Source organism: Malaya genurostris, chromosome 2 (assembly GCF_030247185.1).
Source record: "Malaya genurostris strain Urasoe2022 chromosome 2, Malgen_1.1, whole genome shotgun sequence".
NCBI classification, from domain to species: domain Eukaryota; kingdom Metazoa; phylum Arthropoda; class Insecta; order Diptera; family Culicidae; genus Malaya; species Malaya genurostris.
Window position 1 is genome coordinate 73,022,031 of NC_080571.1, and position 27,210 is coordinate 73,049,240.

Consider the following 27,210-nt stretch of genomic DNA (forward strand, 5'->3'; position numbering starts at 1 on the left):
CTTTCGCCGGTCGATCTTTTTTGTTTTATTTTTATTTTCTTTTTTTTTGGTTTTGGCAAATTCGCCCTGAAGCGAAAGGGTCCCGACGGACGGAAGGACGGACGGACGGACGAACCGATGACTTAAATGTCAAGATGGGGTTTCTCCGATTTCATTTAACACATTACCGGCCCCGCGGAGAAAGTCAATCGATTTGGGATGGCTGATAATTTTACCGTATGCGCGCATGTTTTTTTTGATGACTTCGGTTTGATCTCCGCTCCCGAAGTCCTCCGAATGTCTCTATTAAAGGAGGTGTCAGAGAAAGGTGAGAATGCTTTCAACTGGAATTAGTTGGAGAAACTATGCATTTGATTCGTTTGGAGGTTTCTGAGAATGGCGGTGAAATTCAGTGCGAATTTTTTCGAAATGGACTGATTTGAAAGTTAGGATAAAATTGACACATGCTTTGAATGGATTGCTGTTGATATCGATTTAATATGAGTTTTGTCTTTTCATTTATTTTCAGGCGGTCGAGTTGATCTGACAACTTTTAAAATCAAGTCTTCAGTGTAAACATCAAACCGGATGATGAAAAGGTGCGATTGCAATATATAGATTTTTTAAATATGTTAATTATGCCAAGATTCTCGAAGCAAATTCGTTTCCGGGAAGCAAAATAAAGAGTCTAGAAGTACTTTTCGTGACCTTTCACGAATTTGTTTCCTCAAAAGCATTGTTCCAACATCGGTTGCCGGGGTGCTGAATGCTCATTGCAAAACCTGCACATACGGAAAAATCCTTCATCGGCAAAACCACGCAGGAAAAAAAAACTGCCAAGAGGGGGAACCTCCAAAAGTTGTATTTCATGAAACCAAACCTTTTGCATGCTTATGAAATCGCGTTGCCTAAAATATGCAAATGACTTTCGCTTATGGTTTGGCCGATTGCATCGCCGTCATCGTCCACTTCCCCCATTACCGCCGCAACCGACCGCGACCGCCCGAGACTCTTAAGTTATCAGCTGCTGACTGAGATGCGGTGTTCGCCACTGCCACACTACTGCGAACCTGTCTGTCATTCGAGCCGAATATCGCCTGTCGGATTTGCTGTCTTTTGATTGTTTCAATAAAATTATCAAATCAAATATGGTTCGATTGCTTCGAGTCCCAAATTTGGCGCCAAGGCCTTCCGTCTTCGGCGACCTCCGATTCCTAAATGATCGTAGCGCGCAGCTGTAGCGTATGTATGCTTTATATCTTCGCAACCTAGCAACCGGCGGAGTGACCTTTTTGTGGGACAATTCTGCGATTCTGTTGCATATTGGAAGCTGTTTTTTTTGCGCGCGAAATTCAGTAACTCGTTTCTTGTGTTGGGGGTTTAGCTGCTATGAAGAGCTTAAACGACGTCGAAGGAAAACGTGATTTGCTAAATCGAGAGGTCCCCACATAAATCACTTGCACCGTGTGTGCCGGACAGGCCGGAGTCTGCAGAACTAATATTGATCCAATTAGTAAATAGTTTGCAATCTTAGATAAGGGTCGGTTGTGGAAGCCTCGTTTTTAGGGGTTTTGCCATCGATGAATGATTAATCGAACCACTTTTTCGGTTTTGGCAAGTGTTGCGTAAGATGACTTAGTGCATTTATGCAATAAGTTGAAAAGGTATGCAATATAGCTACTGGTAAAATGATTATGTGTTTTTTGTTGTTGTGATTTTTTAAATGATGACTTAGGTTAATATCTTTTCTATCTTTTGTAATACAGACAAATTTAATGTGTTGGCGAACACAGTAAGCCAGTGGTTCCCAGTTATTTTTGGTCGAATGCCCACTTGGATACATTATACTTTCTACTACTAACCAAGTCACAAATTTTTTAAATTTTTGTTTGATGGATTAACATGTGGTGCAGTAATGCCTTTCTCATGTAACTCATGTTTTCATTGATATTACTAAGATATTCTTCAAAAAACTTTTATTTGAACATTGAATTAGAACGCAAAAGCTTTTTTGGGCATACATTAGCATAACCACCCGTAAAAAAATAAACCATTCATTTTACAGCATAAACAATTGTTTCACAAGTAGATCTATGGGTTACAATATATTTTTTTGTATATTGACAAGATTTTTTGCATTTCCAACGATTCGATATATTGCTTCTACGATTCACAGTCGAATTTATTGTACACGTCGTGTTTCACTCTGTTATTCCGCAACTGGAATCGAGATCCGAACAAAAGTCAAAAGCAGTCTATTAAAATATACGTTGAACCTGTTAATTTTATTTTTTTTCTTTTTTTTTTTTTTTTTTTTAATTGAGTCTAAGTTAGTGAAAATTGGCTTCCGGTACTTCCGGAACCAAGCGCTGAAACTGACATAACCGAAATCGGTTCGTTTAACCAGCAACTAACATAACCTATAAATTGAAACAGTTTTGAACCAAGTTTAGAAGGATTTTACGTTATTTTGCATCATCGCTCTATATGATAGGTTGCAAATTCATACACCGTGCCCTGTATTTCCGGAACCGGAAGCCGGTTCTGGATACAAATCTAATTAATGTATGGAAACATAATACTTTTCAGTTAAATCTGAGTTTGCGAGGATCGGTTTCTGAGAAATTCGAGTGATTCCTGGTTTGGAGCACACGAGCACTTTCTCAGTACTTCCGGAATCAGGAACGTACCAGTCAACGTATTTGGTCATAAATAAACTATATCTGCATATTTAAAGAATTATACGGCTATTTGAAGGTATTTGGCTTGATTTTTTTTGTGTCATTTATAAAAACACGATCTCGAAAATGGAATATATACACTTATCAGCCTGTAGTTCCGGAATCGGAGATCGGATTCAGATGAAATTCCGAAGTTTTGTGTGAAACCATAAGACCTTGTATTTGAATCTAAGTTTATGGAAATTCAGCAATCTCCGAGAAAAGTTAGTGCAAAAAAACATACACACATGTACACACAGACATTTTGTGATCTCAACGAGGTGAGCCGAATGACATACAACACTCGGCCCTCTGGAGCTCGGTTCAAAATTCCGGTTTCACTGTGATTGCGTATCCTTTCTATAGACTGTTCCAGAAAGTATGGACGCACTTTGATTTCGCTGTAAATAATTCACAAGTGTTAGATATTCAAATTTTATTGGATATACTGATAATATTAGACTGAAACAACAGAATATTATTCTCAACATTTGCTACTTAGCCATTGTAGACTAGCTGGCGCACCTTCTTGCGAACGTTCCTCATTAAATTCCGTACAGACTTCTTGGCGACAAGTTTTAACACTTTTTTCCAATCTTTTTCGAACTGTTGAATGGTTTCGGCTTCCGAGATATGTTTCCTAAGATGTGCCTTCGTTAATGCCCAAAATTCCTCAATTGGTCGAAGTTGGGGGCAATTTGGTGGATTCATGTCTTTTGGGACGAAAATGACATTTTTGGTAGTATACCACTCTACCGTTGATTTCGAGTAGTGGCAAGAAGTAAGATCTAGCCAGAAGACAACAGAATTCTTGTGGCTTCGAATCATGGGTAGAAGTCGTTTTTGTAAACATTCCTTGATGTATATTTCGCTGTTCATTGAAGCAGTGGTGATGAAGGGTATCGAAATCTTACCGTAGCTACAAATTGCTTGCCAGACCATAGCTTTCTTACTAAATTTTTCGACTTCAATCGATGTCTCGGACTGGTTTAACACTTTCTCTTCTCGCACCGTATAATTTTGTGGTACCGGCAAGGATTTGTAATCGAGTTTCACGTAGGTTTCGTCGTCCATGATTATGCAGTTCAAATTTCCAGCAAGAATCGTATTGTACAGCTTTTGAACCCTCGGCCTGATCGATGCTTCTTGTTTCGGACTACGTTTTGGTTGTTTCTGCTTCTTATAGGTTCAAAGATTCAAACGTTCTTTAGCACGAAGAACATTTGACTTCGAAGTGTCCACTTTTTTGGCCACATCTCGAACTGAAACCTCCTTCTTTTGCTCGAACGTCTTCAGTATACGTTAGGTTAGCAGGACCATTTTTTCGACCCGGTTTTCGGTTTATCCTCAAAGGTATTATCCTCACCGAACTTCCTGATTGCATTTCGCACGGCTTTTTCACTTACTCCTTCCATTTTTGCTATCTTTCTCAGTGACAGTCCGCGTTCTGTGCACCATTTGTACACAATTGTTCGACGTTGTTCTGCTGAAAGCCCACGCATTTCGAAACAAACTAATGAAAACGAATAAACTACTGCACAAGTGGTTAGAGAAGAGAGTAAACAACAGGACGCAGCCAAAAAAATTGACAGATTCTGAACCATTGCGAAATGGCAGCGGGTTTCGGTTGCGTCCATACTTTCTGGGACAGTCTTTATATGATACTTTTTGCCTTTCTCATATAAAAGGTGATTTTTTTGAGGTTAGGATTTTCATGCATTAGTATTTGCTCAGATTTTTTGAGGTTATGATTTTCATGCATTATTATTTGCTCAGTATGCTCTGACATTTCATCATGAATAGACTTACTAACGAGCAACGCTTGCAAATCAGTGAATGGGCCCTAGAAAAGTTGGCAGAAAATCCGCTTTTTTATCGACAAATTTTGTTCAGCGATGAGGCTCATTTCTGGTTGAATGGCTACGTAAATAAGCAAAATTGCCGCATTTGGAGTGAAGAGCAACCAGAAGCCGTTCAAGAACTGCCCATGCATCCCGAAAAATGCACTGTTTGGTGTGGTTTGTACGCTGGTGGAATCATTGGACCGTATTTTTTCAAAGATGCTGTTGGACGCAACGTTACAGTGAATGGCGATCGCTATCGTTCGATGCTAACAAACTTTTTGTTGCCAAAAATGGAAGAACTGAACTTGGTTGACATGTGGTTTCAACAAGATGGCGCTACATGCCACACAGCTCGCGATTCTATGGCCATTTTGAGGGAAAACTTCGGAGAACAATTCATCTCAAGAAATGGACCGGTAAGTTGGCCACCAAGATCATGCGATTTGACGCCTTTAGACTATTTTTTGTGGGGCTACGTCAAGTCTAAAGTCTACAGAAATAAGCCAGTAACTATTCCAGCTTTGGAAGACAACATTTCCGAAGAAATTCGGGCTATTCCGGCCGAAATGCTCGAAAAAGTTGCCCAAAATTGGACTTTCCGAATGGACCACCTAAGACGCAGCCGCGGTCAACATTTAAATGAAATTATCTTCAAAAAGTAAATGTCATGTACCAATCTAACGTTTAAAATAAAGAACCGATGAGATTTTGCAAATTTTATGCGTTTTATTGTTTAAAAAAGTTCTCAAGCTCTTAAAAAATCACCCTGTAGAAAGGCTATGCAATCGCTGTGAAAATCGACTTTTTAACCGAGGCTCGAAGGGTCGAATGTCATATACCATTCGACTCAGCCCGACGAACTGAGCCAATGTCTGTGTGTGTGTGTGTGTGTGTGTGTGTGTGTGTGTGTGTGTGTGTGTGTGTATGTAACAAAAATATGCACTCACTTTTCTCAGAGATGACTGAACCGATTTTCACAAACAAAGATTCAAATGAAAGGTATTATGGTCCCATAGCTTGCTATTGAATTTCATTTAAATGTGACTTCCGGTTCCGGAGTTATATGGCAATATGTGAAAATTTGAGAAAAAGTTTATATTCAATTATCTCTGGAACAACTTAACCGATTTTTACAAACTAAGATTCAAATGAAAGGTATTATAATATCCTAAAAATTTGTGGAACATTTTATCAGGATCCGACTTCCGAAACCGAACTAAAGCGTGATAAGTGGAAAATTACCAATTAGTATATTACTTATAATTTTATTAGTATTTTTCCACGAACGATGGTTAAAAACAGGTACAAATCCCATAAAACTGTCTGATAAATTCTTCTTATTGCGGAGCTTGTTAGTTTGTGGGCATGAAAACTTAATTCGGCACTACTGGTCCCCTCTTTTCCTGTTCCGAGAGTACCGAAAGTGAAGAAGAAAAACTCCTAAAACTAAATTCACTTCGATTTCTCTGCGATGTTTGAACCGATTTTCACAAATCTTGATTTGAATTAAAGTTCATACTGTCTTTAAACCTACTAAGAAATTTCATCTGGATCCGACTTCCGGTTCCGCAGTTGCAGGGCGATGAGTGTCATAGTTTTCAAATCGCCATAATAATTCAAATAATAATAATAATAATAATAATAATAATAATAATAATAATAATGATAATAATAATAATAATAATAATAATAATAATAATAATAATAATAATAATAATAATAATAATAATAATAATAATAATAATAATAATAATAATAATAATAATAATAATAATAATAATAATAATAATAATAATAATAATAATAATAATAATAATAATCCTACTTCATGTTTTATGCTGCTGATTCATGGTGTTTAGCTTAACTTACACATGCAGAAGTAACAGAAACGCGGGTTCGCTTCGTCTGTTAGATTTCGTTTAATTGGTTTAATCGAAATAGAGCATGAGATAGTAAGTATAGGTTTAACTACGTTCAAATCTGTTCCAATTTGTAGGTCATATTTATTGGTAGCAAACGAACCAACTTCGGCTATTCCGTTTATCTGAATCCGGTTTCGGAAGAATTGGAAATAGTGATTAAAAACTGCAAAAAGGATCTCACTCACTTTTCTTGGAGATGGCCAAATCGATTTTCACAAACTTATTTTTTAATTTGTTGTGGATACTACTTTCGGTTCCGGAACTACAGGTTAAACAGGATTTGTAGAGTTTGTGAGGTTAGGTCCGAACAAATTTTCCTATTTCTATTCAAGAAATAGTTGTTTTTGCGAATTTCACGGTTATATTTATGATGTAATGAGTAATATGAGAAAGGCATCATTACACCACTAGGTGGATTAAAATAGGTTTTTAATCATTGCAAGACCTTTTATTTGCGTCTCAGTTCGTCAAAATTGGTGAAGTAATTTTCGAGAAAATTGAATGTCAGTTTTCCCATAAATTTGCTCTTATTACCTTGTAATTACGGAACTAGAAGTCAGATAAAGATAAAATTCAATAGCAAGCTACCTTTTGTTTGAATCTAAGTTTGTGAAAAACGTGTGTTACCATTTCGGAGAAAAGTGACTGACAATATTATCATTTTTTTTTGTAATTCCGGAACCGGATGTCGGATCGGGATAAAATTTAATAGCAGTATATGGGACCATACGACCTTTTATTTGAATCTGAGTTTGAGAAAATCAGTTCAGCCATCTCTGAAAAATTTGAATGATATTGTTTGTAACATGAGAAAGGCAATCACAGGTAATCATCAGTATATTTGCATTATTATTTATATTAGCAAATCACCTAGCTTTCAAATTTCTTGGCAAAGCAATGCCTTGGTATTACATTCCTATAGTAGAATTCGACCTTCTGTTTTATTAGACTTCGCAGCCGATTCAGAGTGTACAGAAACATTGCATGGCTGGTGCTGCGATCATACTGACACCAAGAATTCTTCCAGGTCGGGGCCTGAACATACGACAACTGGTTTGTTAGACCAGTGCCCTATGCATTGAACCACCAACCCGGGACCAAACGGCGCAAACGTTGAATAACTTTGACATCGTAGTTATAGATGAAGATTCTTTTAAACATTATCTTCACATATGAACGAACAGGGACATCTATATTTAAGATATCGTCAAAACTTAAAATGAATTGGACAAGACACGGGGGTTGTGTAAACTTCCGACATATGATATTTCGTTTAAACTGCAAAAGTTTGCAAGTGAAGCTAACATTTTTTGGCTTAATTATATTGATCCCGTTGCAATTGAAATTTGACTTACGTACTTAGAGTACACAATGTCGCTTCCGTCCTCATCAAACAACATCCCTTTTACTCAATTGAGACATTTGCTTTTCAGTTGTTAAATTGACATCGAATCGAAAGTAGCAATGTGTCAAAATTTTGCTCGCCCATCGCGAAAATCCAGACTAACCGTTACTAATGTAATAAAAGTATTCGGAAAACGTTTGTCGACCGCCAGAAAGACTGAATCGGGAGGGCTTGAAATAAAACACCAAATGTCGCAAAGTTGTCGAAGAGAGGCCATCTGTTTCAATCGGGACTCCAACTTCTCCATCCAAAATTTCGTAAACAAGCAAGGAATTCCTTTCTACAAACGTGCATCGAATTAAAAAACTAGCAGGATATGCGGCTCACAAGAATATGATAACTCCAAATCTTGCGAAGAGAGTTTGATTACAGGGTATAGGATGATGAAGACTTCCAGATTTTAAATAGCTTCCTGAACTGGAATATTCAACGGCTAGTGGAAGAGGGATTTTCAAATACCTTGAGCTAAGGAAATGTGTGTTGCGTGTTGCGAGCCATCTGTTCCAATGGCTTGCTTAGCGACATTGAAATCACTACCGAAATTATCAACCAAAAAAATATGTTTCCTTTCCTTAAGCAATTCTGTTTTTGGCCGACTTGTCATCTTGGCATCATGGAATGGAATTCCACGAACAACCGAAATTAACCCTCTTTCCAAGGTGCCAGAGCTACGTGCGATAGAAAAATATTGGGACAAGTGCAAACTCAAGAAGCAGTGACACAGTGGTGGTTGTCAGCGAGTTGCAGTTCAAAGAAAACTGACCAGATGAAGTTCTTCTGGTGATGAAAGTTAACAACGAGGATAATCACCAAACTGGAATGAATATTTTTTCTGTACTCTGTATGAATTGAACTTGTGATACAGACGTGATTTGTATCTTGTTCGACCAACTTTTGTTTCTAACACCTTTTTTTTTGTCTTTCTTATGAATCTCACAAGATTTGGATTTTTGGATTCAGTATTAACATCATATTTGCAACTAATATGTTGGCTTGATCCTGAACTGGATTTAGCAATGATACCATCAACATTTTTATTGTCATGAACACATTTGCTTTGAACCTTTCTAAGATAGATTTTTTTCTAATGGGAAAACCCACACGGAAAGACCGAAATCAGCATATTGGCGAAAAAATTAGTTGATTTTCTGATTTTAGTTAGTTATTTTTTGAGACAACTAAAAAAATCTTACTTTTGCTAATTTAGATTTTTTAATTCTAATTCCCTTAATAACAATAAAATATTTGTTGAAATGGCTACTTTTTTTAGTTGAATTCACCAATTAAACGTGCTGTCATTTCTTAGCTAAGGCACGCTTCATATCCATTCAACTAATTTTTTAGTTGAATTAGATAAAAAAAACGTTGTTTTCAACCAACATAAATGGTTAAATTGGTTTCTGCCATTTGCAGCTATATGGCGCTCTGTCACCGAAAAAACGGTAACACCGTAATGACTACTAGCCACTAGATGGCACACGACTACCGAAAAAAATGTCAGTCACGATTATCTTTTCTATATTGGCAGGTATAAATACGATGTTGTATTGGAGAAAAAGACATAAGCGAAACTTAAACTTCTTTTTGAAAATTTTACTTCTCAATTGCTGTTTTCTTCATTCGACTTCGCGAAATTGACTATCTCACTGAAAACTTTGAGCACTCGGAAAACAAAAACCGAATACAAGTAGTACACCGGACGGCGTAGCCCGGAAGGTTGGAAGATACAAAAAAAAAACATCATTTGACATATACAATTAGAGTGTAATATTCGAAGCTCACTTTACTGTTTCGCGTAAAAACATTATTACGCACAATCGCTTTAAATGCGCACAAATTCTGAATAAATACACTTTCCACTAACAGTTTACGTCATTTTTACATATCGGTTTAGAAATTTATATATGGATATATAGTAACACATGCGAAAAACATCTAAACAATTTGCAAGCAGTTTCAACAAGACTGTCCTTTTTAACTTTTTAATGGTTTGTTTTGCTTTGAAACTTCTCATGGTTTTTTGGCTAATAAACTTGTTAATAAAACCAATTTCATTTTTGTTTTCTTTGTCCTGCCCTTCAGTAATGATAGTGATAGATAAATAGAAACAAATTTTCTGATTTTAATAACAAAATTTGTTGTCAATGAGAATTTCGTACTGGATTGAAATATTGCTGGTTTGTGTCCAGAATATTCGCCAACTAAACACATTCTCTAAAAATAAGAGTTTTTTTCAGCACAGTAAATTCTCAATTTTAACTAATTTTATAGTTATTTTGGAAATTTTGTTGTTAAAATCAACTAATTCAAAAACAGTAATACGAATTAGGCGCAGGGCTAATTTCGGTCGTTCCGTGCACTATTTGAGACTTATTGCCCGCCTGAGTTTACTGTCCACTAAAAATAAGTTAGCGTCAACAGGTGGGCAGTGGGGACCAGTTTGGGAATTACAGCAGTATGCGTATGACACCATTTCACTCGTATTATTTCGTATGACGTCCACCTGAAATTCATCTTTTTAATGACTGAATACTAGTGTGCCGGAAAAGGATCAAAGGGGAGAAACATGAACTTTCTGAAATCGTCCAAATTTCTTCGATGTGCGATATCTTCGAAATTCATGAAACATCGAGGTTGTGTGTCATCCCGAAAAAAAAATTAGAAAAAAATTTTATTTTCGAAATAACACCAAATCTCGACGTTTTATATTATACTAAGACGTCTGGAATTTAAATGAATTGTCGGTATCAGAAATTTCATTAAAATTTTCCAGCGGTGTTTCTCAAGTTGGAAATGGAAAATTGGTGACCGTCGAATATTACGAACCGGTAGTTCCTAAAAGCTTTAGTATCTCAAAAAAAAAAAAATACAGCCAAGCCATACCATAGGAAGGAGAACATATGTTCAATGGTCTGGAGAAAATTTTTTCTACTACGTTAAATACAACAAGAGATTTCCACGATCAAGATCTACCCATTCTTGCACAGAGTGAATTTTGTAAAAGGCGCTTTATAATAAAGTAAGAGGTATTAACGTTAATAGTTATGTAAATTCACAAAATATTTTTATCTGTGTGGGAGCCACCTCGTTAACCACTTTACGCATTTCAACTGCGCTTGTGAACATCACACCCTAAACTACACACACAAAATAGAATTCACTTGTACAGGTTTTCTTGTCCCACCAATGATGCAATTCACTAAGACCTAATTTATCAAAATTCCATTTGTAATGGCTTAATGTTGGATGGGACTGAAATTTACTGGTCCCGAACGTAATTTCCATTTTGCTAGCAAGTGCGACTGCATGAATTTATATCCACCACTTACCTGTCAAGCAGATGTGTGTTTCTATGCACTTAAAAAAAACTTCAATATGGCAGGTGACTTAATCCCTCATATGATGTATTTCATAAAGACCTAAATTATCAAATGACGGAAAGTTTTATTTAGTAATTTCATTTGACTGTAACTTGGAGTCTGCTAGCAGGTGCGACTGTATATATTTAAATGCATCTTTTATCAGCCAAGCAGGTGTGTGCGTGTGTGTATGCTTCTGTGGGTCAGTCGATTAACAAGCGTATTTTGTGATTCAATGATTCTCGGTTCAAGTTGTGGCGTTCGCTATCAGGTTTTTTTTATTTCAGTGAATTTTATGTCATGAAATTTATGACACAATATTGAATGTTCTTCCACGTACATTGGCGTGAACTACGACGCTCCATTTATGTGCATCTAATAAGATGTATAATCGGGAGCGGGTCATTTCGCCGAAAGCCATTTCGCCGAAAGTCGTTTCGCCAAATAGCCCATTTCACCGAAAGGGTCATTTCGCCGAAAGGGTAATCTCGAATATATCATATAATTTTTTTGTGCCATTATGCCTCCTGTACAACTGATGTGGCGCAGCCACATAACCGAAGCCAAGGAAGGCTCGGCGGCATAAAGCCGGCTGAGTTGGCCGTCGACCCGCCGTCGGAAGCGGCGGCCTCTTGCATACAAACCTGTAACCGCCTCGTTTGCCCGGTCTACTTTAAGCTAGGTTTGTTTGCTTTAGTTAGGTCCGAACGAGCGGTAGCGAGGTCGGGTAGTACACGAATCAAATCGATGTGGCGAAGCAGCATTAAATATTTTGCACACAATACCACATACAATTTGCTTGATAGATATACCTATCCAATTGCTTTGATGCTTAGTTTCCTTGGGTTCTGAGGTTCATGAATGAATCTTTATTCAAGAGTACAAGAATCAATCTTTATTGAAGAAGTACAATTGTAGGTCAACAAAACGGGCGTTAACGTATTATCATTCATTTGTGTTTATTTTAAATCAATTCCAAATATAATATTAAGACAATTGCAGGAATCGGCGAAATGACCCATTCGGAGAAATGACTTTTGGCGAAATGACATTCGGCGAAATGACCCTTTCGGCGAAACGGCTTTCGGCGAAATGACCCTGAAACGTATAATCACTGGGTTTTTTCGAAGAGTATGGCTAATTTGTTTACCGATCGTACTTTGTGATCCAATGATTCTCGGTTTAAGTCGTCGCTCTTGCTGTTAGTATTTTTTAAAATTTTCAATGAATTTCATGTGCACGTATCGGGAATAACTAAAAAAAAACTAAAACTAAAAACTAAAAAAAGGTCAAAACGAATTCAATAGACAAAAATTCAAATTAAAATAAATTTATGGTTCCATACAAAATTGGTGAATTTTATCCGATTCCGACTTCCAATTTTGAATTTACAGGGTGATGAGTTTTTGAAACTCAAACCGTCATAGAAGATGAGTATACTAAAAAATCTTCAAAGTTGGGCTCAAAACTATTTCAATTTATTAGTCATACTAATTCATGGACAAACGAGCTTTTTTGGGTTATGTTGGACTCTGAATACCGTTTCTGGAAGTACCATAGATAATGGCAAAAACTTCAAAGATGAACTCACTTTTACGTCTTATTGAATGCCTAATCGATTGTCACACGTTTAGATTGAAAGGAATAATTTTAAGGTTTCAACAACAGTGCGCAACAGTTCAAATAGGGCTACAAGTGCAATTTTGAATGCCAATGAAAGTGATTGGATGATTATACAGAAAACGGACAAACTCTGATCGCCTGAACGGCATAAAACGCACCAATTGTCGAATTGAGCCAAGCTATCGAAAAACAAATCCCCCCCAGGCCAGTGGAATCGTTAGCTACGATCAGAAAAGCTTTTTTTCTTTTGTTACAATTTTTTCTATAATTCATCATTTGTGGTTATTAATTGGACAAGCTTACCACATTCGGAGCTGTGCAGGTTAGCGGCATTCTACAAGCCGCCAAATTAGTTGACAAAGCAACCACCTTGTCACCGTCTTCGGTTCGAAAGGCATTCCATGCGCCCGCCGTGGACACCAGCATTCCATCCGGCAAACCTCGATCCACTCGAGTATTTGGATTAAAAAAAAGTTATTTTTTTTGTATTTCTTAGCTATCACTAATTCGATGTCAAACAGTCGAACAGTTGCTCGATCTCTTCGGGTAACACAAATCGTTAGGTTTTTGTCTGCCATCGTTTTGACGAGACCTTCTGGAGGCGTGCTCACATTCATTCAATTCATTTTCGAGCATTTTATTGACTTTTTTTTTCTGCAGATCGGGTTTTTTTTCTCTCGGGTTCAAAATCAACCAAATGCTGCACCAGATCTCCGTCGCCTATAATTACACTAAATGATTTGTAGCACGATCGGTGCTTTTTTTCCTTTCTAAAGATGCTTCTACTTTTACGGTTGAGGTCTTCTAGTTCGGATTTGAACCTGGTACGAACGAACGATTCTTCCAAAAAGGTAGCTATAAATTAAAGCCAAAGTATCAATTTTTCGGTGCATTCTGCAACAAAAGCTCTGGACCCCCGAATTTGGCATATGCTAAATGCTAAATGACTCCCCGTCCATTAAAAAAAAGGAAGGGCCCCCGAGGATCACCATTACTCATGTTGGTTTTTTGCGGCTGGCATCGGAAGTGACGTTCGCCAAGGTTGGCATTATTTTTATTGCTTACTCGGAGTGAATGCAAACCGGACAAAGCAGAAGAACCTTCGTGGACGGTTGTTGTTGTTTTTTTTTGTTTTCTCATTCGTCTCGGGCTATGCAGTTCTCCAATTACTTGGAGTCAAATTTGTTTTACTGCGCAGCCCCGGTCCGGTCCTGAGCTGGGTGTGTCGTTAATCCGATTGGAACAGAAAAAAACTCATGGCTCATGATTTGCATTCGAAGGAACGAAGTGGTTCTTGGAACGAAACATCAGCGAAATCCGAAGCGGATGGTAGTCTCGTCTGGTAGAAGGTAATTACCGCCGTAATGAAGGGGTATTTATTTAGTTTTTGCTCACTTATGGGTAATCTTTTGAAATATTACAAATTACAGCAGAAACAAGGACAACCGTCTTGTGCTGATTTGAAAAGGCAACAACTCGAACCATTGATTCATTCATTATCATCAAACAAACCTTCGGGGAAACAATTCCCATTATTTTGAACCAGCGAAAAAAAATAGCTATCGACTGTTCTTCCCTCCTACTTCAAGCTAACAAATGGCCACAACTAATCGTTGTCATTTCGCCGAACGATTTTTATTATTAAATTAAAACGAGCTATCATCAATTTCCAGATGCATCCAATTAAGAATGACGCACATTCGAGGGAACCGCACCGGACTACGAAACTGCATTTCACGGTAGCACAGACTACTGCTGCGGAAAAAAACGACCAGCATCAAAACAAGAATTTCATGAAGTTCGCAACGAGTTGTTCCTTAATCGGACTGAAGTGCGTTCAGCAATGGCTTTTCGCATTATCGCCGCCCTGGGCCCTGGGTCCCCGAACCGGTTGTCCGCATCTGCGTCCAGTGATTGCACGCAATTGCTGCCGTTTTTTTCGACCGACGACGAGAGTCGGTTGAACTTCTACCGTTTGATTGATGTGTGTGTGTTTGTGCACATTTGCGAAAGAAAGCAAAACGCCTAACTGCGCGTTTCGCGACGTGTTTGCTGATGAGTGAGCAAAGTGAGAAACGACGCTGGAGATGGAGCCATGGTTCCTTGGCTTCGGCGCTGTTTCGATCCCTCGTTCCCAGATGTGATAACCGTGGAACTTATGGAAATGCACACCGGCATCAGTCGCACTGCTAGCTGTTATTATGAATTGTTTATATGCAGTAAGCGCTGCCGGCCATCACCGCCAACCGACCGACCAACCGACCGACCGACAAGCTTGATGTGAGCCCCAGCCCAAGATCGGTTCGCTTGATTGACTGCCAGCTTGCCAGCGCGTCCGTGTCGGTTGCAATTTCGCGGAAAGATCTGGCACCGTTGATCGCGCGGCGTCGGGATCGGCATCGGGAGCGACGGGGAAAACCTCGTTGAACGGTACAACGGTTCCCCGTACTCTAGCTTTGATTGACGTGAAATATGGGAAAACGGCGACCGTTTCCCGCAAGTCTCGCCTGGATTGGCGGGCTGACTCGCCAACGTAGCTTCTGGGCTGAATTGTCAAATACACATACTGCAGAGAAGGGTGATACGGGGGAGAAGGGGTGCGGCTTTCAATGCGGGAACTCGGTCGGACGGAGGAGTTTTGTTTTGATGGGAAAGCCATTGGAGTGCACTGACGGTGCGAGTCGAATGGGTTGGCAGAAGTTGACGGGTGAAATTTTTCGTTAGCAGAGGATTCGTTTATGGCCGTCTTGAATAGGGTTGCCACCACAGTTGCGTCGCATGCGAACATTTACTCGGGAGAAATGATTTGTAATATAGAAATCAATATACTTAGCTGTAAATGCGAGGTGACACCTAGTATTAAAAGTGCACTAATTGCATTTTTTTGTGAATTTTTAATTTCAAAGTTTCAAATTATGGTTTAATCAATTTGATCAACATTAACCCGGACTGATTTAAAAAAAAAACTGTTTTAACCCCACCTACTGCTGCAATTCTGCCTTTCTTATATATAATACAGCAGAAATTCCCCGAAATACTACTATTCAAAAAGGTTTAAAAAAGAGTTTGAAAAATTTCTGTTGTATAATACAATTACATTGATATATATTTGAATTTAAGTTAGTGAAAATCTATTCCATCATATGTGAGAAAGTGGAGTGAGCTCCATCTTATCCCATTTGATTACTATTGTCGATACTTCCGGAACCGAAAGCTCTATTTAGACATAGTGACAGCCGTTTCATTTAACCATACACTAACAAAACCTTACTCTTCATCCTCCATACTCGTGATTCACTGAAGTCCTTGGATGACTGAAAATGTTCTTGAAACAGATCAGAAAAGACAAGTGAGCTCCATGACTATGAGCAGTATTGAAAAACTATACATAAGCTACGGAATGCTCATTCAGATCTTAAGACCTGTTTTCACTGAAGTTTTTGGATGATTGAAAACATATTTGGAACAGAACGAATTAGACAAGTAGGCAGTATGTAGCTCCATGACTACGAACAGCATTGTCAAGTTATACAAAACATGCTGATTGCTCGAGTAGATATCAGGATTTGTTTTCACTGAAGTTCTTGGAGTACTGAAAATATTCCTAAAACAGATCGGAATAGACAAGTAAGCAATACAGGGTGCGGCACTCGAAGTGTAACCAATTAAAAAGGCCATGAATTCAGTTTGGAAAATTACTTTTACTTAATTCAAAGTTCAAAATGTGTAAAAATAATACAAAATTCAGAATCAATTCACTTTTGCTCGATATGACCACCTTTTGCCTTGACTCTGGTCTTGAGACGGTCAAAAAACGAATCGCAAGCTGCCCGAATGTGACTTGCAGGTGTATTTTGGCCCACTCGCGGACAATAACTTTTTTCAGCGCCTCGAGACTGGTGTATCTTTTAGTTCGGACTTTGCTCTCCAAAATGGCTCAAAGAGAATAATCCATTGGATTCGCATCCGGTGAATTCGAGAGCCATTGTGTGGACGTGATGAAGTTCGGAACGTTGTTTTTCAGCCATTCTTGGTTCACTCGAGCTTTGTGAGACGATGCCGAGTCCTGCTGAAACATCCATGGTCTGCCACCGACATGTTTGTCTGCCCACGGCTTCAAAGCAACCTCCAGAAAACTTTCCCAATAATATGTCGCATTTACCTTGACGCCAAGCTCGAAGGTCTGAAGTTGGTTACACTTCGAGTGCCGGACCCTGTATGTAGCTCTATGACTATGAGCAGCATTGAAAAATTATACATACAGGGTCCGCCATGTAACATTTTTTTTAAACATGCAATAAAACACAAACGGTTCATCCGATTTCAAAATTTATTTTTTAATATTAAAGTACAATCCTTCCGGTTAATTGTGGAATATAATTTGATTCAAATGGCTGCCTCGGCTGGTCTTGCAGTATGCCATACGGTCGGTCCAGTTTTTTAGTACATTTTCGATTGTATGCAGCTTTATTTCAGCTATGCCTGCACGAATGTTTTCCTTCAAGGCTTGAATTGTCTATGGCTTGTCCACATAACACTTATCTTTGACAGCCCCCCAAAGATAATAGTCTAACGGCGTCAAAATCACAGCTCCGAGCCGGCCAAACGACATCCGAATTTCGACTGATAATTCGATCTTCGAAGACTGTGCGCAGAAGATCGATCGTAGCGTTGGCTGTGTGGCACGTAGCGCCGTCTTGTTGGAACCAAATGGTGTCCAAGTCTTCCTCTTCAAGTAACGGGAAGAACTAATCGCTAATCATGGCGCGGTAGCGCTCGCCTTTGACCGTGGCAGCGGCTCCTGCCTCATTTTCGAAGAAAAATGGCCCAATGATGCCGCCAGACCAAAATCCGCACCAAACCGTCACTCTCTGAGGATGCATCGGCTTCTCCATGATAACGTGCGGGTTTTCCGTCCCCCAGATGCGACAATTTTGCTTATTAACATACCCGCCGAGATGAAAATGTGCCTCATCCGAGAAGATGATTTTTTTTTTGCAAAAATCGGCATCTTCTTCAACCTGATCGCAAGCGATAACGCATCCGATGGTCTGTACACAACCATTTTCGTTCAGCGGAAGGATAAAACTAAGTTTCTGTCAAGTCAGAAGTGACATTAAGATTACCAACGTCGAAATAACCGCTAGTTAAAAAACAAATATTAGATGGCGGACCCTGTAAGCTGCAGATTGCTCGGTTTTCACTTAAGGTCGAGGACTACTGAAAACATACCAAGAACATCTATAAATAATATGTTCAGCATTTTCTGATGGAATTTTCAAATGTACGAGATAACCACAAATCAGCAGGTCCAGGTCCAGGTCCAGGTCCAGGTCCAGGTCCAGGTCCAGGTCCAGGTCCAGGTCCAGGTCCAGGTCCAGGTCTAGGTCCAGGTCCAGGTCCAGGTCCAGGTCCAGGTCCAGGTCCAGGTCCAGGTCCAGGTACGCGACCTGAATTCTGCATAAATCCTCGATGCGGGACTGAATTCTGCATAAAAATTCTAGATCTGAAATTTGAACCTAGATCATGATTCTGGGTCTGAAACCTGGATTCATGATCTGAACTCGGGCCCTGGATTCTGGATTAGAATTCTAAACTTGGATTCAGCACTAGGTTTTTAGACCTGGATTCTTGCTCTTTGATTCTTTCTAAATTCTAGATCTAAAATTTTAACCTGGACTTGGATTTTGGTCCGTGTTTCTGGTCCTGGAGCTCAATTCCGAGCGTGAATTCTGGAATTCGACCTGGATTCGGAATCTTATCTCGGAGCCAGTATTCTGGACCTGGATTCAGAACCTAATTTCTGGACCTGTATCCAGAATCAGATTCTGGATCTGAGTTCTGAACCTGATTTTTGAATCCGAATTCTGAACCTGGATTCTAACTTTAATCTCTGAGCTAGGATTCTAAACCTGAAGTCTGATCGTAGATAAATGGCTTGAATTTCGCACCTGGATACGGGGCCTGAAATTTGAGCCTAGATCTTGATTTTGGGTGTAAATTTCGAGGCTGAGTCTGAATTTCCCTGGTTTCTAGTCGTGAGCTCTGAATCTGGATTCTGGACGTGAGCTCTGAATCTGAAACTCGGACCTGAATTTTGAACTTCAAATCTGAACCTGGGTTCTGGATCTCGACCTTGATTCTAGGCCTGATTGCTACACCTGGATTCAAGAGCGAAACGCTGGATCTGCCATCTGAACCTAAATTCTGAACCTGCATTCTGAACGTGGATTCGGATTCTGAACTTGATTTCTGGGTCTGCATTCTGAGCTTAAGTTTTGGGCCTGGATTTGGAACCTGAGTTCTGAACGTGAATTCTGGACTTGGATTTCGGATCTGAATACGGAACTTGGATATGGAACCTGATTTTTCTGAGTTCTGGATCTGAAATTTGAACCTGAACCCGAATTCTGGTACTGGATTCTGGTTCTGAATTTCCGACTTTAATTTTGAACCTGGATTCTCGTTCTAGATCTCGATTGTGAGAATCTGAGATCTGAGCCTAAATTTTGGTTTTGAATTCCTAACCTTGAATCTAAACCTACATTTCGAATCTGAAACTGGATTTATAACTTTAACTCTGAATGTTGGCTCTGATGTTTTTTTCTTGACGATTACTTGATAAATAACGGAGGAAACTGCTTTTGCGTTTTTCAACAATGGTTTTTTTCCGGATATTGAAAATAGAACTTTTAATTACACCTGATTTTTTTTAATTCTGGACCTGAAATATGAACCTGGACCTAGATTCTTGTTCTGAATTCTGTGTCTGGATTCGGAATCTGAATTCTGTTCCTGGATATGGGATCTGAATTTTTTATTTGGATTTGGAACCTGGATTCGGATTTGAACTTTGAACCGAAGATTTGGATCTGAATTCTAGACCTGAATTTCTGAACTCGATCTGGATTCTGGATTTTAATTTCAAACCTGGAATCTTATCGTTCATCTGGATTGAGGATCAGAGGATCTGAATTCTGAACCTGGATTCTAGACTAAGGTTCGGATCTGTATTCAGGACCTGAATTTTTAACGTAAAACGCTCATCTGGATTCTGGATTACCAACTGGTTTCGCTATAATTTGCGCGGGCTAGGATGAATGAAACGTATAAAATTGTCACCTTTAATTCCTACCCTTTGATGCTCATTGATACCAATCATTGTAGAGAGCTGTAATTTTGAATTAATTGGGGTTATCTCACACTACTGTAAATTTTACCATAAACTGTTGATCGTATATTCGATGGAATATAGTAAAAACTAAAGATCTGAACCTAAATTCTGCCTTCAAATTCTGAACTTGGAATTTAAACCTGCATTTCCGAACGTGGACCTGGATTCTGTATCTGACATCTGAACTTGCATTCTGAATTTGAGTTCTGAACTCGAGTTCTGAGCTAGACTTGAATTTCGGACATGGCTTCGGGAATTGGATTCGGAACCTGATTTTGCTAATTACTGGATCTGAAACTTAAACCTAGATCTGGATGTTGGCTCTAGACTATGGACCCTAATTTTGAACTTAAATACTGGATCTCGATCGGTATTTGGAATTTGAATTCGGGCCTGAATTCAGGACTTGGATTTTGAACCGGGATACATGAACATGAACTATGGACCTGGTTTGTGGACCATGATTGGGACCTAAATTCTGAACTTGGTTATGGGACTTGAATTTTAAACCGAGGATTTGGATCTGAATTTCGGAACTGGACTAGGGTTCTGGATTTGAATTCTGAATCTGGAATCCTATCATAGAACTGGTATGTGGATCTTTATTTGAAACCTGGATTTTGAACCATGATTTTAAATTCAAATTTCGGGTTCTGAACTCTGCATCTGAATTCTGAGCTGTTTTTTGAATCCTGGATTCGGATCTGGATTCTGCACCTGAGTTTCGAACCTGAACTCTGCATCTGGATTCTGGTTGTCGATCTGGGTTCTGGACATAAGCTTGAATCGACCGAATAAACGTTCTTATGATGCAGTAGCTAAAGTTTGCGCAGGCAAAAAATAATGAAACGTATCAAATTGTTACTTTAAGGTTTTTGTCTAGTTGATCTGAGCTAATTTTGAGTTAGTGATCTGATTCCTAGACTCTTCATCATTGATGACTATCAGGCAATCAGAAAACGGTTCAGACATTATGCATTAGGATTTCACTTAAAACTCAGGGTAATAATTTACCCATATTTTTACTCTTTAGACCAGGGGTTCCAAAAGTGGTCAATATAGACCCCTTGGGGTCGATATCCTTTTTGCGGGGGTCGACGTAAACGAAAACTGACTATGGGGGTCGACGAGGTCTAGAAATCGACCTCCTATTATTTGATATATGTTGTTATTTGAAATATTTACGCTAAAAAGTTGTGTTTATTTGACCATCCGCAGAAATTGGTAAGTATTTTACATCAATATTAAAAAAGCAAGAAATTGAATTTTCAAAGGAATCAAAGGAAGGGGTCTAAGTTAATTTTAGTAAAGGGGTCCATGACTCAAAATAGTTTGGGAACCCCTGCTTTAGACCTATGTTTGTCAAACAAGCGAACCGTTATAATCTCCGAAAGTCGTCGTACCTTTTCTAATCGTGTTCCGTCCTAAACGAGGAGCTTTGTGACTGATAAGGAATGCGTTATCAATCTTTGGCTACGGGCAGGTTCGTATCTGTATCTGTTTCGAAACTGTACTTCCTCGTCGAACCATAAAAGGGGTTCGACTGGTACGACTTGTACGTGGAAAGCATGTAATCGTCTGAACTGGTTTCATAACGCAGTGGTGGTTTCATAACCGCGGTAATTATCGGACGTGATCATATCTGTCGTTCATAGACACGATGCGGACGTTTTTTTCCCCCTTCGTCGCGGTGGGTGTCTCGAGCGATTAATATTGTTCCAGTTCACAGGAGTCGTCGGTTGTTGGAATAGGAAAATATATTCTTTGCTGCGAAACTTCCATATGAAAGTTTGAATCTAGTTGAAAGTTGAAACAGAAACTCCGGGATTTGAAAGATTAATTCGAATTTAAGCGGTTTAATTACTTCCCATTTCCTCTGCGTTCGGAAGTTAAATCGAAAATAATAAAGATCCTCTCCGTTCACTGCCTTAGGCTGCAGACCCATGGAATTGTATTCGTTTGTATCTAGAACGCCAAAATCGAATAATTACCACATTTTCGGCTTCATCGACGGAAGTGCCCAATCCAAAGTGTTCCCGTTTAGAGAACGGACTACAAACGCGAACCAGCCAAATCAAAGTTTCTTCCAACTTAATTGCCAAATCATCACAATCGGCTTTCGAATTTCAAATCCCGATTCGGGATAATTTCATTTTCACAGGTGCTAATAGTGCATGTGCGTCACTTTCGAAGCTGCAGAGTGGTGGTGGGCGGTGGGCGGCAGCGGTGGTGTTGGTGAAAAGTGGAAGCATGTTGGTGAATTAAGACAGGCAGCTGATTGATCGATTAGCCAGGGCTAATGACTTGGATCCCATTCGAAATGGGAGGGAAAAACACTAACAACTTTATCTATATTATGCATCACAGCTCAGAAATCTTTGCCATCGATAAGCACTGACAGCTGATGATAAGTTGAAGATTGTCTGGCGATGGCCGGAGATGGGCCCCGGGGCGAGCTTCGAGAGTTCAGATGAATAAAGATTAGAGATTTATGGTTATGTTTCGGCCGAAAATCCCGTTCACGCAGACGGAACCTAGCACGAAAGCCTGAGCTTGCTTATCGGCGCTTTGGGATGTAAATCAGGCCGTTAAATTCTTTTGAATAATTCTCTCTCGATGTATAATTATTTTGCGGGTCAGCGTTAGCTAAGTAGATTAATTTAATCAACCGACGCTGAATTTTATATTAGTTCCCATTGCTGTAATGCTTGCAATTAGACTAACTGGGCTAACTTAGAAATAATTAGCGGTTTATCTAGTGATCTTTATTCTAAAGCACTAGAATTAATAAATAAAAAGTCATTTACATAATCTCGCCGTTTTACTTGCCTTGTCAACTCTTTTCTTATATTTGCCCAGAAAGTGAGAAGAATTGTCAACTTTCAGAACCAAAACTCTATCAACAGTTCCAAATGTAATGTGTTTTTCGTTTTTCTTCGCTACCATTATTCTAAACAGCAAGTATTTGATCAAAAGTCATATCAAATTCCGTTCAGAGAAAATTTTTGGCTTTGAAAAAAGGATATAGCACTTTTTTCGAAGATTCCTGATTTAACTCACAGAAACTCTCCGTAAAATTCAAATTAGAGAGCCTACTTACTATGAACTTTTGACCGAATCCACGATTTGCATAGGTGAGTATGCATAGAACATCGACTTGTTGTCTTGACAATTTATGATTCTGGACCTGAGTTTTTTTTATCTTAACTCTGGACCTGGATTCAGAATCTGAATTCAGGGCTTGGATACTGATTCTGAATTCTAAGTCTGAGTTCTGGATCTGGGCAAGGGTTTTAAACTTAAATATTGGATACTGCACGGAAAACCCTTCAATCTAAAAATTACGATATCGCGAATTTGGATTGTTGCAGTTATTGTTTTAACTAATAATTAGTTGATTCAACCAATTTGCTATTTGATTTGCACATATTGAAGTAGTTGAAAAATATGTTGTTTTTAATGCTATCTAATGTCAAAAACAGCACAAAGCAAAACAAAAATCAACCATTACTTTGGTTGAAATTTAAAAAATTCGTTTCTCAAACATTTTCATGCAAACGAAATTCGCTTATTATACGTTTGTAAAACTCGTGAAGAGTAACTTTTGAATGATAGTAAATTAATGTTTATCATAACACTAGTTGTCAGAATATTAATGTGATGATAAATTATCTACATCTTAACTGCTCTGGTGTTACAAGAAGAAACGATTGATATAAAGTAGTGCTATGCACAGAACTGATAGCCGTTAGAGATATTGCAATTAACAACACGTGGTTAACCAAAACTAGAACCCAATGAATTGTATGCGTTTGGATTTTGGTCTTAAAATCAACTTGATTCTTCATCGTGAAATGCATGTTAATGAATGAGCATCATGTTATCTTCAAGTTATGTACAAAAATTGTACACGGAAAGACCGAAATCAGAATTTTGGCGAAAAAATTAGTTGATTTTCTGATTTTAGTTAGTTATTTTTTGAGACAGCTAAAAAAATCTTACTTTTGCTAATTTAGATTTTTAATTCTCATTCCCTTTGTAATTATAAAATATTTGTTGAAAAGGCTATTTTTTTAGTTGAATTCACCAATTAAACGTGCTGTCATTTCTTAGCTAAGGCACACTTCATTTCCATTCAACTAATTTTTTAGTTGAATTAGAGAAATAAAACGTTGTTTACAACTAAAATAAATGGTTCAATTGGTTTCTTTTGCTGCAATTTGCTGCTATATGGCGCTCTGTCACCGAAAAAACGTTAATACCGAAATGACTACTAGCCACTAGATGGCACACTACTACCGAAAAGAATTTTTCAGTCGCGGTTGTCTTTTCTATATTGGCAGGTATAAATACGATGTTGTATTGAAGAAAAAGACATAAACGAAACGTAAACTACTTTTTGAAAATTTTCCTTCTAAATCGCGGTTTTCGCGAAATCGACTCTCTCACTGAAAACTTTGAGCACTCGGAAAACAAAAACCGAACACAAGTAGTACACCGGACGGCGTATCCTGGAAGTTTGGAAGATACAAAAACATCATTTGACATATACAATTAGAGTGCAACATTCGAAACTCACTTCACTGTTCCGCGTAAAAACATTATTACGCACAATGAATAAATACACTTTTCACTAATAGTTTACGTCATTTTTACAAATTGGTTTAGAAATTTATATATGGATATAGCGAAACACATGCGAAAAACATCTAAACAATTTGCAAGCAGTTTCAATAAGACTGTTCGTTTTAGCTTTTCAATGGATTGTTTTGCTTTGACACTTCTCATGAGTTTTTGGCTAATAAACTTGTTAAAAAAAAAACCATTTCATTTTTGTTTTCTTTGTGCTGTCCCTCAGTGTTGATGGTGATATATAAAAAGAAACAAATTTTCTGATTTTAATAACAAAATTAGTTGTCAATGAGAATTTCGTGTTGGATTGAAATATTGCTGGTTTATGTTCAGGGTATTCGCCAACTAAACACATTCTCTATAAATAAGAGTTTTTTTTCAGCAAAGTAAATTCTCAATTTTAACTAATTTTATATTTATTTTGTAAATTTTGTTCTTGAAATCAACTAATTCAAAAACAGTAATACGAATTAGGCGTAGAGCTAACTCAATTAATAATTCATTTAATATAAAGCAAGGGCTGAGAAAGGTTTTATCATACCGATAGATGGAAGGTAATATCTTAACATACCGAATTTTCATTTAAAAAATCAGAACGTATATCAATAAGGAATATTTTATTATCATTCAAAATCAATAATTTTGCTTAAGTTGAAATAACTAAACGTAATATCTAAAACAACTAAAACCGATTTGTTTTTCAACTCATATAACTGTTAAATTAAAGACAAGGTCGGTTGTTGTAACTAAAATCTATTGAAATTGAAAGGTGTGTGTCTTGACTAACTGACAGCTTCTTTTTTACAACCAAAATTTTTGTTATATCAATCATCGTTTCTGTTGATCGAAAAACAAAAATGACAGTTTAGGAAAAACAACAATCGATTAGTTGTACCAAATTTTAACCAATCAAATTCAGAAAAACAACTAATATTTTGGTTGTTTCACGATCGCGAGGGGTTCCGTGTGGGTTTGGATCTGAGTTTCTTATATGAATTTAATTCTGAACCTGGACTCTCAACATGGAATCGGGATCTAGTTTCCAGATCTGAATTCTAAGCCTGGATTCTGAACCAGAACTATAAACCTGAATTCTGAATCTTGGTTCTGGTCCTGGATTCTAAACCTATACTCTAACCTTAAGCTCTGAGCCTCAGGATCGGAATTCTGGATTTAAATTCTAAACCTGAAATCTGATCCAGAACCTGGACCTGGATTCGGAATCTGAGTTCTGAACCTGGATTTTGGACAAGAATTCTAATCTTGAATCCAGGTTTTTGTGCTGGATTCTGCACCATGGATTCTGGATCTGAATTCTTCTCCCAAATTTTGATCCTGAAATCTGAAACTGTCAGTTAAATTTGAATTATAGAGCGCAGTAGCGTTGAATTTCATCCGAATCCGTGACTTCCATAAACGAGAATGAAGCAAACAGTGTCGATTTGCTGTTTTAACAATATTTATGAGGCTGTATTGACATTTTATGACCAACCGAAGCGCCTTCCGGTTCCGAAAGCCTTGAAAGTACCGGTCGAAAACGACTCACAAACAGAGCTGCAAATTGTCAGTCATGTCAAATGACCTTGACAGACTGACTAAAATCATCGTCAACTGTAATCGGTACGATCAAAGTGTCTGTCAAATGAGATACTCGATAGTTCAATGACCAAGAAGAAGTATACTCAGTCAAAGACAGGTGACGCATTTTGTTCTCTCTCTCATTCTCCTATTCCCTATTGAAGTACAAAAATTCCATGAGAGTACTAACATAAACATAAATTGATAAAGTTCGTTGTTCTTTGTAAAAAGTTATTGGATTTCGGAGTTTATTGGTGTACATGAATTTAATTCAATGTTTATGCTGCTTGATTAATATTTAGTCACATCGTAATCAAGCAGTGACAGGAGAAATGAAGATAATATCAATCGCATCGGCAATCAATGAGCGTCCTGGTGAGTGTAATATCAAGAGAATTTAAGTTATGACAGATCAGCTCTCAGGCACTCAATATATGACGATTGGTAGAGCCTGGTTGGCAGCAGTCCAGTGACATAAACTTTCCAATCTTCGTCGTGCAAAGTTGCTCATTGATAATGACATTTAGCAGCTCTGCTCACAAACCGAATGAATTCAAATGTAAATTAAAGCTATAAAATCAAATGATACTTTGAATTGTGCCACAATATTGCTGTAAAACCGTTCCTGATGTGTGTTGAGATGAAATTAGGGGCATTGCATGCCCCTTTAACTACTAAGTTTGATGATACATAAGTATATGACGTTTTAAGGAAAACTGTCTCACTGTACTTTAGGGTGCCGAAAAACCATTTTGCTTCAAGTTTCTGTAAATGTTTTCTAAAAAGTCCGAGTTACCCGAGGAGCTGATCCAGTCAAGTGGTAGCTGTTCAAATCGGTTAGCACTTCCGTTAACTTACGTTTACGGATGTATGTTCCTTTTTATGTGGTCTGCGGTTCGGATACAAGGTACTCACGTAAATTTCTGATCATTTAGGATTTTCCTAAATGCAAAAACTGTACTGAGCAGGTTGTC

The 27,210-nt window shown here is 38.2% G+C and overlaps 1 protein-coding gene across 1 annotated transcript in view; it reads left to right on the forward strand.

Annotated features, from left to right (window-relative positions):
• LOC131432064 (semaphorin-5A) overlaps positions 1-27,210 on the forward strand; it is a 510,712-nt gene that overhangs the window by 89,868 nt on the left and 393,634 nt on the right. Inside the window, exon 3 of the mRNA XM_058598113.1 lies at positions 509-578. Coding sequence (XP_058454096.1) covers positions 568-578 — 11 coding nt within the window. The 5' untranslated portion in view covers positions 509-567. The remainder of the gene's footprint in view (positions 1-508; positions 579-27,210) is intronic.